This window comes from Rattus rattus, chromosome 6 (assembly GCF_011064425.1).
Source record: "Rattus rattus isolate New Zealand chromosome 6, Rrattus_CSIRO_v1, whole genome shotgun sequence".
Classification (NCBI taxonomy): domain Eukaryota; kingdom Metazoa; phylum Chordata; class Mammalia; order Rodentia; family Muridae; genus Rattus; species Rattus rattus.
The window spans coordinates 33401951-33416017 of record NC_046159.1 but is presented as its reverse complement, the minus strand read 5'-3'; the positions used below and the strand labels follow the sequence as shown (position 1 = coordinate 33416017).

The 14067-nt window shown below is 37.9% G+C and overlaps 1 protein-coding gene across 8 annotated transcripts in view; it reads left to right on the top strand.

Moving 5' to 3' along the window:
- Window positions 1–14067, top strand: part of Setd5 (SET domain containing 5) — a 78621-nt gene that overhangs the window by 37521 nt on the left and 27033 nt on the right. For 3 of the 8 annotated variants that reach the window (XM_032905971.1, XM_032905970.1, XM_032905969.1), the window contains 12 exons: window positions 377–528; window positions 866–924; window positions 1250–1428; window positions 4392–4634; window positions 5093–5241; window positions 5570–5687; window positions 6353–6462; window positions 6941–7187; window positions 7772–7855; window positions 8939–9196; window positions 10393–10713; window positions 11120–11362. In XM_032905971.1, the coding sequence (XP_032761862.1) occupies window positions 377–528; window positions 866–924; window positions 1250–1428; window positions 4392–4634; window positions 5093–5241; window positions 5570–5687; window positions 6353–6462; window positions 6941–7187; window positions 7772–7855; window positions 8939–9196; window positions 10393–10713; window positions 11120–11362 (2163 nt within the window). Of the gene's footprint in view, window positions 225–319; window positions 529–632; window positions 674–865; window positions 925–1249; window positions 1429–4391; window positions 4635–5092; window positions 5242–5569; window positions 5688–6352; window positions 6463–6940; window positions 7188–7771; window positions 7856–8938; window positions 9197–10392; window positions 10714–11119; window positions 11363–14067 lie in introns of all 8 variants that reach the window. The other 5 variants (XM_032905968.1, XM_032905967.1, XM_032905966.1 and 2 more) reach the window with 3 other exon arrangements.

The window sequence follows — 14067 nt, the reverse complement described above, 5'->3', positions numbered from 1 at the left end:
TGCACTTGTTTCTCTCCAGAGCAGTGATCTTCCTGGAGTGTAATCCATTCTTATACATTGTGACTTTCTTGAAATGTTTATATGCAGCATGACGAAGTTGCCCCTTTTGCACTTCCCTGCCTCCAGCGGACGTCTAGCCCTGCATCATTGTTCTTGTTTTTATGTCCCAGTTGACCTTGGCATTTTGTTTTATCACTTTCCTGGTTGAAGCCAAAAAACGAAGGGTACTACTTTCTTCTTTCTTTCCATATGTACCATACTTTAGGGGAGAGAGGGGCCAGTGTTTGGACACTGTTGATTTAAAAAATCTTATTTTCAGGATCATAATTACGGAGCCCCTCCTCCTCCGACACCTCCTGCTTCTCCCCCTGTCCAGACGATCATCCCTCGTTCTGACCTGAATGGCCTGCCGTCGCCCGTAGAGGAACGCTGTGGAGACAGCCCGAACTCTGAAGGAGAGACTGTTCCTACCTGGTGTCCTTGTGGTCTTTCTCAGGATGGCTTTCTTCTCAACTGTGACAAGTGCAGGTAAGATCCTGTTTCATCTAAATTCAAACCTGGGTTGCTGGGATTAGGGTTTCTTATCAGTAGGGAAAAGCTCAAAGTATTCTTTCTTGTGTTTGTTAATGTAGATGATTCCTTAGTGCTCCTTGGCTCGAATTCTCTGCACTAGGTGAGAATTGCTGACAACAAGGAATGAGAGATTGATGTTAAAGCTATTGAATTTGATATGAAATTTAATGTCCTGGAAACATTTGGTAGGTGGGAGGGAGGGGTAGTATCTGCAGAGACACTTCTCCCATGTATGATGTGATATGCTGCATGCTGCTGGAAGGACTACTTTAAGTTTATTTTCCCTCTTTAGGGGAATGAGCAGGGGGAAGGTTATTAGACTTCATCGGCGGAAGCAGGACAACATATCAGGTGAGCAGAAGGTGGGTTAAACCCACATTTTGACTGTAAATTTTATTTATTTATTTATTTATTTATTTATTTATTTATTTATTTATTTATTTTTGTTAAGTTACCCATTTAAAGACAGCAGAATGTGGAGACTAATTTGAAGGGGGGAAAATAGATGGAATACAGAATAGAATAAATCTTATATACTTCATGCCAACAACAACAATTCTTTGTTTTCAGAAAAAGGTGGGGTCTAGGGATCTACGTAGAATTAATGACTTACCAGATGTAAGACATGTGTAGAAGGTGATGTTAGTGCCTTAACTGTGTAATCATCTTTGTTCAGGTGGGGATAGCAGTGCAACAGAAAGCTGGGATGAGGAGCTTTCTCCTTCCACTGTGTTGTACACAGCAACACAGCACACACCTACAAGCATCACCTTAACTGTTAGAAGAACCAAACCCAAGAAGCGGAAAAAGAGTCCAGAAAAGGGTCGTGCAGCACCAAAGACGAAGAAGATCAAGGTATGCAGTATAAAACAAACCTTGAATGGAAGTATTCTGAAATAGCTCAAACATTTGATTCGAGCACAAATACACTAAAATTCTTTGAAGAAATTTGATGCCAGTGTTTGGCCACTTTTTTTTCTACTTTCAAAAAATCAGCTGATCAATATTATGTACAAACAGATCAAACTCTCTTCTAATCTACGTAACCATCACCACAGGCTCAGTTTCTTCTACTTCAACCACCATCCCAGGTATGGAATGCCAGCCCTTCCTGGTACAATCGCATGAGATGCAACCTCAAATCTAGGCTTCCACTATCTTTCCAGCATCTCCCTACTTCTTTGCCACAAAGCAATCTTGTCTTGGTTACATGGGTGACCCATGTCATTGGGCTGATTGATTGTCCTGTATCTAGACAAAACAACTACAAAACATGAGGAAATTTATCTTGAATGGTCTAGGTTTCCTTATTGTCTTGGTCACTTTTCTGTACTCTTAGATAAAGGGTCTCTAGAAGAAACATTTGTCTTTCCTTTCTTCCCCATCACAGTAACTTGGTTGCTGCTAGGTCACTTGCTCACCCTTTATAAAGGGGATTGGTCTTTGTTTCCTTCTTAATTTCAAAACTGATAATCTGCAATTTAAGGATTGTAATAACTTTCTGCTCAGTGTCAGCAGTTTGTATAGTATATAAGTAGTGCATGTTCTTACCTATTAATTGTCTAGTTCCATAAAAGTATTGGAATTCATGTTGGTGTTCATGAGCCTTTGAACTGTGCCTATTTCTTGACTCGTTTGAGGTATACCGTTGTATGAGTTTCACAGAAAATGAGGCAACATAGAATACTGGTTAGTGCCTTAGTTTTAGTCACATGGGTATGACTGTCATTCTTGGTACCAAGTTTTGTTTTGTTCTACTTGTGTTCCTCTTTGGGATAGGCATTTCAAGAGGGATCCCAGAAGTCCTTGCGGATGAAGGTAAGGGGTAACCTTTCCTGATGCTGCATTTTACATTTGATCTTGCATTTTGGTTGGCTTCTTTCTGAAATTGATGGTCTGGAAATCTTGGAGTCTGCTTTTCACAAGGTTGTAATGTTGCCATTCAGTTTTCTCAAAGCTTTTCTCCAGAGTGGACGTTCTTGTCTATTTTATGAAGTATTTTCACATTTCTGTTTCATTGTGGTGGTGTGGAGGGTAAGTCACAGTTTTTTAAAACAAAATGAGGCTAGTGTATTTTATTCCAGTGATTGGACTCAACCTCTGGAGTGAGAATTTTCTGGTGATGAGCCAGGCTCCCTTGTAAACTCTCCTTGACAACTTTGACTTTGACTCACCAATTGAAAGGATAACTCTTTAGTAGGAAATTGGTGTTGTTAATGTGTGGTAGTCTTCTTGAAAAAGCACTATTTTTCTTGGCATTTTTTGGCTTTTCTTGGTGGAGATTTATGTAGTGCTGCTTATCAAATAGTAGGATTGGAGTGCCTTGTGGATGTGTTTGTATGTGTGTGTATCTGTGTATATGTTTGGAAAACTATTGTACTTTTTAGATACTGGCTGGGTTTTGTTGTACTGGTTGGTTTAATAAAGGAAAGGTTCTTTGGTTGTCCTTTCTTGTATCTTCTTTTGTTCTGCCATGAATAAGTTCACGACGTACCTCCTAAAAGTTTTAAGATTTAAGAGCTTCAGTTTGAATTTGAATTATAGTTTGGTTCTTTTAAGTATTCATATCCCTAAATCTCTTAAGTGGGCTGTTACATCCTTGAGTTAGGATCAACTTATTAGAATTACTTTGTATTTAGTTGGAGCACCAGTTGATGTTGTCATTAGTGTCAAGTGACATTACCTGAAATTTGAAAGTCTGATCTCTTATGTGGAGGTTCTTTAATGAGATAGATCTAGAAGTTGCCACATGTATTTTAGCTGCTTATTTCATTTCATTTTATTTACCAAGAAGGACCTTTCATAGAATTTGGGGCCTAACTGTAGACCTCAACTGTAAGGCCCTCTTTGTTTTGTTTGTTTGTTTGTTTTTCTGCTATCAACTAATACTGTAACTAGCTCAACTTTCAAAACCTTTAGAAAGCCATCTGTTTCTCTCAGAGACGTTTATATACACTTTCATTTTGCTTACAATTTCAACACAGCCTTGTAGGAACCTTAAAATTTAAATCGGAAAAAAGGGCTTTAATTATCTTAAAATTTTTAAGTTGGGTTATAAATTTTGTCATCAGATTGAAGGAGAACTTTCATAACGATAGAGATAGTAGCTATAGGAATATATAGAAAATAGCATTTGGATTTTTAATCTCAAAATGAAGAGCTTTCCTACAAGACACAACTCTTAGCCAGTGTTTTGGGCCAGCAAGGTGAGTGAACAGGTAAAAATAAACCAGTATTTCTTCAGTACATTTGGATAAGTAATTCTGTGGCAATTTACATAGAATGATGGAACATTATTCAGTCTATTTGATAATGATTCCAAATGGTGACTTTCCCTGTGGGTGATAAGACTGTGAACTAGGTATTGCTATTAGAAATAATAGGTGACTCGTTCTCCTAATTAATACAAAGACAAATCATTTGTTCTGCTATACAACACGGATGAATATTAGTCTATTTTGAAATTTTATGTGCTATGACAACTTAAAATTCTTTTTGTCTTTTTATGATTCCCCCCAAGGAGTTTGATGTCAATCTTGATAGATTGGTTTTATTACTGAAAATGGTCATGAAACTAGTAGTCGATGAAGAGACTGACTAAATTATTTTCTCACTTTATAAACAGGCAGATGATTTTTCTTATTTGACAGTGTCCAAGACCTCACAGTTTATTGATAATGGAAGCCAAAACCCCTGATTTTAGTCCATTGCTCTCACACTAAACCAACTGTTCAAGTAAAAATAAGAATCTTGTTTATGCTGCCTCCCGTGATCATGAGTGATCTCTTACTAATTCAGTTGATCATTGTTCTCTACAGAATTCTCCCTCTGAAGCACAGAATTTAGATGAAAATACCACTGAGGGCTGGGAAAATCGGATAAGACTATGGACTGATCAATATGAAGAAGCTTTCACTAATCAGTACAGTGCGGATGTACAGAATGCCCTTGAACAACATCTCCATTCAAACAAGGAATTTGTGGGCAAACCTGCTATTTTAGACACTATTAATAAAACTGAACTGGCCTGTAATAATACAGTAATTGGTTCCCAAATGCAGGTAAGAACTAAAGCATTAAAGGCACTAAGAGATTAAAATTACTTTAATACCCAAAGAACCAGAATGGGACAAAATTATTATTCCTTACCAAATAAAAAATTAACTACCTTCCTGGATCACCTTTGACCAAAATCAAGTTATAGTAACAAGTAACAAGTCTAGGAACATGTTTGAGAAATGAAGAATTGTAAAGATTTAGAGAAAGCTATAAATGCATAATGTAGACACAGCTCCACTGACATCTTAAGTTCCTCTTTAGTCTGCCTTCTCTGGGGTCCCGAGTTAGACCGTGTTTTTTGGAAACTTCAGCTTATGTCAAAATGATCTCCAAGCTTCATAACACACTGATAAAACCTGAAAGAAAATGTTGGTATCTTTTCCAACACTTATGAAACACTGTAAATGTTTACCACACTGCTCTTGCTATTCTTTAATGTTAACACTCTGTTTTTATTCAGTTACAGCTGGGAAGAGTCACCCGTGTTCAAAAGCACCGGAAAATCCTGAGGGCTGCAAGAGATTTGGCTTTGGACACTCTTATAATAGAATATCGTGGGAAAGTCATGTTACGACAACAATTTGAGGTCAATGGGCATTTCTTCAAAAAGTAAGAACATCATTCATTGAGCATTGAGGGCTTGCATGGTTCTGGCTGCCGAGTCATTCATAAACTCATGTCTGTTTGCTGTTGGTACAAAAGGGCAAATAAATCTGCAGAACACATAGTTTATACACTGGTGATGTCTCCTTTCCATGCCCAGTATTCCTTGTGTTGTGCTTATTCATTAATGAAAAGCAGACAAGTCTGGTGTTTGCTAGCTTAGGTATTACAAATGACTGTTCCTTATTGAGTCAGCATATGTATCACATTTGTAGTCATGGGGTGGTTCTTTTGTGTGTGTTGAGAATTACAGGAATTTTAATTATATCCCTAGACCATATCCCTTTGTGCTCTTCTACTCAAAATTCAATGGTGTAGAGATGTGTGTCGATGCTCGTACTTTCGGTAATGATGCTCGGTTCATCAGAAGATCTTGTACACCAAATGCAGAGGTAAGCTATCTTTAACAACTTCCCTTTCAATGGAACCATCAAAGGACACATATACTGAAGAAACAATCTGAAAACTCCACCCAGATGAAGGTCTGTAGCTAATAGTTGTATTAAATGCAGAGATGAAAAAACAGAAGTGTGGTGCTATATGGAGATGGGATAAAGACAAGAAATAGATTTTCTTTAAAGAGGACAGAAATGAAAAACAGCAAGTTAATATCTATTAAGTAAAACAGACTAAATAGGAAGTCTATCAGTTGGACTGGAATAAAATAAAAATTACTTGTAGTACTAGTTGTTAAGTCCAGCTAAGCTATTTATCTTTGCTGTTGTGGGAAAGAGTTGTGAACATTTCTAAAATTCATTAGTCGGTGTATTCACAGTGAGTGCAGTAAGATTTGCAGGCTAAGGAATTTTTAATTCTTTTGAAGAATGCATATACCTTTAAGATAAAAAATAATAGTTTCACCCTGATTTCTGATATCATTAGATTTTAATGTTTCGAAGAAGTTTAAATTGTTCATCAGTGCGCTATCATGAAATGATAGAGGTAATAAAATAGCAGACTATTCAAAAGAGGCAGAAATTACTGGGGTCACACTTTTCCCATTTATGGAAAACTTGAATTTGGTTTTGAAGACAAACATAATGTCTTGTTCATACAGGTGAGACACATGATTGCAGATGGGATGATTCACCTGTGTATCTATGCTGTATCTGCTATCACCAAGGATGCTGAAGTCACCATTGCATTTGATTATGAATATAGTAATTGGTAAGACCTCAGATTTTTACCAGCATGATGGCCTTATTAAGATTTTAATTTGTTTCCAATTCTTGCCCCACCCACTTTTTTTTTTCTTTTTTTGGCTTCAATCTATATTTTTTTACCTAGAATCTATGTAATTCTAGCACATAGGAGGCAGAAGCATGTGGATTTGTGTGAGTTTGAGGTCACTTTTGGTCTACATAGGGCATTCCAGGCCAACTAGACCCTGTCTCCGAAAGAAAAATAAAAGTAGTAGGGAGAACTGATTTAGTGTGGTTTGTTTTCTTTCTAATTCTGTGCATAGGCTATAGGTAGAGATATACAGAAAAACTGGATATTTTTTTGAAATTATCATACCAATTCTAATTTAGTCAATAACATCAGAGAAACTTATACCAGTGTTTCAATAAAGTATATAGTTAATATGCCATAATATTCTGTTTTCAAGAATACTGACATACTTTTGGTTGTTTCTTTGGCACAGTAATTACAAAGTGGACTGTGCTTGTCACAAGGGAAACCGGAATTGCCCCATACAGAAAAGAAATCCCAATGCTGCAGAATTGCCACTCCCACCTCCTAGCTTTCCCACCATTGGAGCAGAGACCAGACGTAGAAAAGCACGGCGGAAAGAGCTGGAGATGGAGCAGCAAAATGAGGTTCCAGAAGAGAATCATGACCCACAACCACAAGAAGTTCCTGAAAAAGTAACTGTATCCAGTGAGCATGAGGTAATCTCCCTGGCCAAGTCAGGATAGTCTGATCCCATGTGTTGTATTAGAGAGCTGTGCTAAAACATTCACTGCTATTACATACATCACCATGAACAAAGCCAGGGTATAGTAGCACAGTACTCCAGCATTCAAGAGACGGAGGCAGGTGGATCTCTGTGAGTTCTAAGAGTTCTAACCTGTGCTGAAAGACGAATTTTGATAGGAAGGAAGGAATGAATGAACAAAAAGAAAAAAGAAAAACATGAGACCTAATTCAGAAAGAAAAGTAATAATATCAAAAAACATTCTTTTAGAGCCTGGTATGGTGATGCACATACATAATCCTGGCATCTGGAAGGCTGAGACTGGGTGATTATGAATTTGAGGCTAGCTTAGGCAATATAAGTCCCTATCTCAAGAAACATACAAACAAAACTAAAGCATCCTTTCACTCATAGACCACTTGCTTAGTATGTATAAGGGTCTGGGTTTAATTCCCAGCGTAGAGCATAGAAAGGAATGGGGAGGTAGTAATGCCAGAATAAAGTAGATTGCTGCTGCTTAGAGTTTGAATATGATCTAATAGTGTTTATGTCTTAAAGGAAGTTGACAATCCAGAAGAAAAACCGGAAGAAGAAAAAGAAGAGGCCACAGACGACCAGGAGAACTCAGCTCATAGCAGAAGGGTAAGTACCACCCAGTAGCTGTTTCTGTACTTTTTCTAACTCTGAGATTTCACCACAAAGTAGGTCTCATTATAGTTTTTATTTTTCTACATGTAGGCATGCATACAGTAGTTTATGATAACTATCTGTTAGTGACTTTAAGATATTTCCTTCTCTAACAGTTGCATTTTCCTAAAACTTGCTGATGAAGTCCAAAGTTTGTTGGATTAGTTTTCTTGCTTTGTGTTTTTATATCTAAAAACTAAAAATCAGGCGGAGTTGCTGATAGCATAGTTGTACAGCATGCACCAGGTCTTGGGTTCGGTCCCAAATTACTGGGAGAATAGGGAGAGTATCAGCATTGTAAGCCCTCTATCCCTGTTACAGAAATGCCTAAGAAAAGCAACTTAAAGGAGGCCAAGTTTGCCTGTGCTCAGGTTTCACAGATCCAAGTCTGTTGGCTTCATTGTTTTGGGAGCAAGTAGAAGTATGGGAGCAAGTAGGAGTCCACTGCAAAGAAAACTTGCTTATGTCTTTGCTACTGGGAAGCTGAGAGGAAAAAAAGTCAAGGGGGCCAAAGCTGGAATGCACTCTCCATGACATCCAGGGACTTGCTTCCTCCAATAAGGTGCACTTCCTGGGGTCTCCACAGCCTCCCAGTAGCTCTTACCACTTGAATTCTGAGCCTTTAACTGGACATAAGCCTTTGAGGCACATTCCATATCCAAACCATAGTTAATTTTTTTGTTAGATTGTTTAAAGACATTTCTTAATTGTGCTTACAAGAAGTTTAATGACAAATTACTCTGCTTTCCAACTCTGAAAGTAGGACAGAAATTGGTTATAGTTACTGTATTCACTAAAACATGTGTAGCTCACCTATTTTTAAATATTTAGTTTTTTAATTTACTTTCTTTTACAACCATTTTCTATATTTTAAACAATTTTAAAATTTTTGTCTTAAAGTTTAGTGCTGTCTTAAAGTTTATATGCTGTCTTAAAAATACTTCGAATAAGTTCTTGTAAACCCCACTAATGTTACTTCTGAAATAGCTTCTGGTTGATGCTTTTTTTGTTGTTGTCTTTAATACTTCTTCCGCCTAGACTCGGGAAGATAGGAAGGTTGAAGCCATCATGCATGCTTTTGAAACTTTAGAGAAGAGAAAGAAACGGCGGGATCAACCTGTAGAGCAGAGCAACTCAGACGTAGAGATTACTACTAGCAGTTCAGAGATAGTAGTTGGAGAAGAGACAAAAACTACAGCCCCCGAGTCTGAAGTTAACAACCCTGTTACAAACATTGCCATCCCAAGCATCCCACAGAGCACTGGTGTGAATACTCGGCGGTCTTCCCATGCTGGGGTAAGAGGAAAAACTCTAAAAGTCTTGTGTTCTCTAATGTCAGTTGTCTTTTTTTTTTTTTTTTTTTTTTTGTGGAATGGTAGACGTTAGTATTTTCAACATTGCTTTGTATCAGAATAAGCTATTTTGATCTCAGCAGCTGATTTGTGGGACACAAAGAGACAGGTGAAGTCAACATTTGAATGACAAAGTCCCTTAGCACCTAAGTGTCTCCTAGATAAGCACTGTTATAAGTTCATGGAATCCGTTGGTTTGGGAGAATGCATACTGAACATAAAGACTTTGCCTAGTTCAGTCTCCATTCCTAAGGGGAGAAAGCAAATCTTTGGGTTTCTCTCACAGAATCTCTGAATAGCTCAGGTACATGCCTAACCTTCCAGGGGCTTCTCAGGATAAGATTATCTGTTTCTTCCCTGACCTAGCAATGACTAGAGTTTAACGTAGAACCTCTGGGTGTAGAAAAGAAACAAGAATTGTCTTCCCTAAGAACCTTAATAATAGGTACCTAGCTTTAACTGACTTTTGAGCTATTTTTATTTTATAGATGTCTATTAGAAGTTAACTAAGCCAGCTGTTTATCTTTGGTCTATTTAGGTAATAAAGTTTATAAAATTTTGCACTTACACATTATATTTTTTTAAAAATAATTTTGTTTTGTGACAGGGTCTTTGTATATATCCCCGCTTGGCCTGAAACTTGACTTTATAGACCAGACTGGCCTTACATTCACAGAGGTCTATGTGCCTCTGCCTCCTGAGTACTGAGGTTAAAGATATGCAACACAGTGCCCAGTTCATATTTATTTATTTTTATATTTATGTGTGAACCGCTACATGTATGTATGTGAACTATGTATGTGCCTGTTACCCACTGAGGCCAGAAGATGGGATTGATCCCCATCTAAAACTAAAACTGGTTAGAGGAGTTTGTGGAGTGGTGTTAATTGGTGATTCATCTTTCCAGCCTCGAGGATTAATTGAAAATTCCCTCACCATTATCATTTAGAATGCTTTAAATTGATAGAAAAGTAAGAAACAGGCAAGACATTTCTGATGTTGGGCGAGAGGTATCTTGTCTAATCCTAGAACTCAGCAAGCTAAGGCAAGAGGATTGTAAGCTAGAGGCCAGCCTGGGAGATCTGTCTTTAAAGTAGAAGAGAAGTCTCTAGTAAACATTTGGCCTTGATATTGTTACAGGATGTAGCTGCAGAAAAGCCAGTCCCCAAACCACCTCCAGCTAAGCCTTCTAGACCCCGACCGAAGAGTAGAATTTCTCGGTACCGGACCAGTTCAGCCCAAAGACTAAAACGTCAGAAGCAGGCCAACGCACAACAGGCAGAGCTCGCACAAGCTGCCTTGGAGGAAGGAGGAAGTAACAACTCAGTAACTCTTCCTGAAGCTGGAAATATAGACAGTTCAGGAGAGAGCAGACCGTTAACAGGGTCTGACCCAACTGTGGTATCAGTTACTGGATCCCATGTCAACCGTGCTGCATCTAAATACCCCAAAACCAAAAAGGTAAGTGACAATATAAATTTCATATGGTAAGGATATCATGGTAAAGCAAGAGAGCCTGTAATCCCCAGAGAAGAAGTAATCTTAGAATTATGAGATTAAACATTTCTAGATAAAAGTTGTTTATACTAAAAGCTGAAACCATATTACTTACTTTTTGTTCACTTGATTTTAGACAGAACTTAAATCACTGATAAAGTATTCTTTCTGTCGTGAGCATGGGAAAGATAAAGGAAAGATACCCTAACACTCTGAATGCTCAACTCATCTTCACTATGGTTGCTGTATCTCCTCTAATTTTTAGTTGGGGTTTGATTTGTGGACTACACTACTGCTTCTGGCAGCTGTTACAAATGCAGTGATAATTAATGGGTTTTGTTTTGTTTTGTTTTGTTTTTTAAACCTTTAGTATCTAGTTACAGAATGGTTAAATGACAAGGCAGAGAAGCAAGAATGCCCTGTCGAGTGTCCTTTGCGTATCACCACTGACCCAACTGTATTGGCAACAACCCTGAACATGCTACCGGGTCTTATTCATTCCCCATTAATTTGTACGACCCCCAAACACTACATTCGCTTCGGCTCACCCTTTATGCCTGAGAGGCGTCGAAGGCCCCTTCTGCCTGATGGCACATTCAGCTCCTGTAAGAAGGTATGTGTTTGTCTGTCACTCTGTCTATCTGTCTCTGTCTCTGTGTGTGTGTGTGTGTGTGTGTGTGTGTGTGTGTGTGTGTGTGTGTGTGTGTGTGTACCTGCACCTGCCCACGATGGAAGTGTTTATTACTATAGGATGCTTATAGTTAAATTTTACATAATTGTCTAGATATTCATGCATCTCTAGATAACTTTGTGAGTTTGTATTGTGTTGTTAAACATGGAAGTAGACTCTACAGGAGCCACTATGGTCAAGTTGGAATGTATACTGCATTTGTGGTGCTCAAACTTGTGACTGTTTACCTGGCCATACCTAGAAGCTTTTCAAGTTACTAACTGACTGAGAGCACAAGGCAATCGATGGGGGGGATGTCTTTTGCATGTGCTTTTATGATACTAAAAGCATGGCTATTTGTGACTATTGTATGATGATGGGCCCCAAATATTTAGAGAACGGTGATAATCGTAAAAATGGATAAGATTGTGGTTGAAACTAAGTAATCAATTACTATTACTTCTTAAAGGAGTTTAGACCAAAAAAAAAAAATCACCTTATAATTGCTGTTACTTGGTTCATAACAATGGGTTAGACTCTCATTCCCTGCCTTTCTGGGACTCAATTATTATTGTTTTGAGTCTAGCACCAGTAGTGTTTGGTAGTTGTTTTGGAGAATGTACTTTATTAATTCCCACATTTGTACATATGTTCCAAGGGTGTTTGGGAAATTGATTGTTCTTTAAGCCTGTAGTGCTTTTTAGTGATTTTAGAAACACAGGGCACAGTTCTTTTTCCCTAGAACACCCTTTTCTCTAATCCTCAGATCTGGATTCAGGCTGCCCCCTCAGTGTCTGCCATGCTCTCTGCTGCCGTCACACACGAGGATGTTGCCTTAGCTTATTTGAGCTTCCCTAGTTCCTCCAAACTTAAAAGATTTTTTTTTCTTTCCCCAAGAACATAAGTTATTTCTTGGGGACAGGAATATGAAGGATCAGCAGAATGGCATGGGGTATGGAAGGGAGCAAGAAAACAGGAATCTGCATGAGGGAAACGCAGAAGCCTAAATGGCACATCCTACAAAGTAATTCACCCACTCAGTTTGTATGGGAAAAACTCCCAGTAGAAGATTTTTCTGAGAAATTTGACTACAAGGTCCTTATCAAAGGAATGTTGGATGATACGGTAACATCAAGTAACTTGGTGGCATAAGTAACAACAATACGAAGTTTTTGAAAAATCTGATCACTGTAGGAATTTTGTCTAGGTAACGAAGGGGAGTTGGGTCTCTAGGGAATTCATTTATTATACCACTCTTAGGTCTCAAAGAGTTTATCGGGAAAGGAAAATGGTTTGTTGTACAAAAACACTATTACCCATGATAACCAGGTATAGTAGTCACATGTGCCAAGGCAAGGGTATTGTGCTGACAGCGTAGGCTGCAAAATCCAAACAAAACATGATTTACTGGCTATGGAACGTGATAGAACTCCCTAAATCTAGAATGGCAGAACAGACCCAGTCTACCTACAGACTAGCTAAACACTGTTTAGTTCTTCAGGAGGAGTAAAATAGAAAGCTGATATGATGGCTAAATGACAAATACTTGTCATACAAGCCTAGCTCCCTGAATTTCATCCTAGAACCCATGTAAAAGTGGAAGGAGAAGACCTGTTCATATAATTGTCCTTTATCATCCACACAAACATGAAATATGCAGTCCTCCACAAAATAATGATTTCTTAAAATGTAATTTTTTTTTAAGTAATGGAAGAATCCTAACTGCTTTTATGAGGAGTGTTGAAAATTAGAAAAGAAGGACCCTGTCTTTCCCTAAGGCTATAGACTCAGTTTATTATATTCTTCACTGGTCAGACACTCCTGTAAACAACCCTAATAGAAACTCTGCTTATTAAGTTTAAAATAAATAAGTACAGTCATGCTCATCACAAAAAAAAAAAGGAAGATTAGAGTGAATGGGAGAGGAATAAGAAAGAATGGAAAAAGAATATTGGGATGTAGATAGTCAGTAAAGCATTTTTATGAAGGTAGTAAAATCTACTTTTATCAGATTGTAAAAATGTATTCTTGTGTCTTTGTGTCTAAGAAGAGTTAGTAGGGGCTTTGGAGAGATGCCTCATTACTTTAGATAGAACACTTACTGCTCTGGCAGAAGACCCAGGTTTGGTTCCTAGCACCCACATGGTGGTTCACAACTGCCTGTATGTAATCCCAGTTCCAGGAGATTTGATGGGTTCTTCTGACCTGCATGAAGAACCAAGCACACACACAAAGAGCGCACACACTAACTTTTAGGGTTAAACTAACTTTTGAAATGCCTTATTGGTAATTATGCAGGATTTCAATCTTTTTGTTCCTTTTTTGCTTTTCCAACTAGCAGATATCCAAGCAAACAGACTTGTTTAAAAGTATAACTTACATAGAAAATCTTTTTGTTTGAGCTTTTGTTTTTGCTGTTTCATTACTATGTATAGGGAGGTGGTTCTCATAGGGATGTCAGAGAGTAAGTCTGGAGTCCATTGTCTCCCCCTTTATATCAAATTGAGGTTATCAGGCTTTGCAACAAACGTTTTACCTACTGTTCTTTTGTCTTTGAGTTCCTGTTACCTGGCTATGTTTTGTATTTTGCTTGTTTACTTTTAAAGTATCAAAATAATCCTGGCTTGTCTATAAATATATGTAAAATA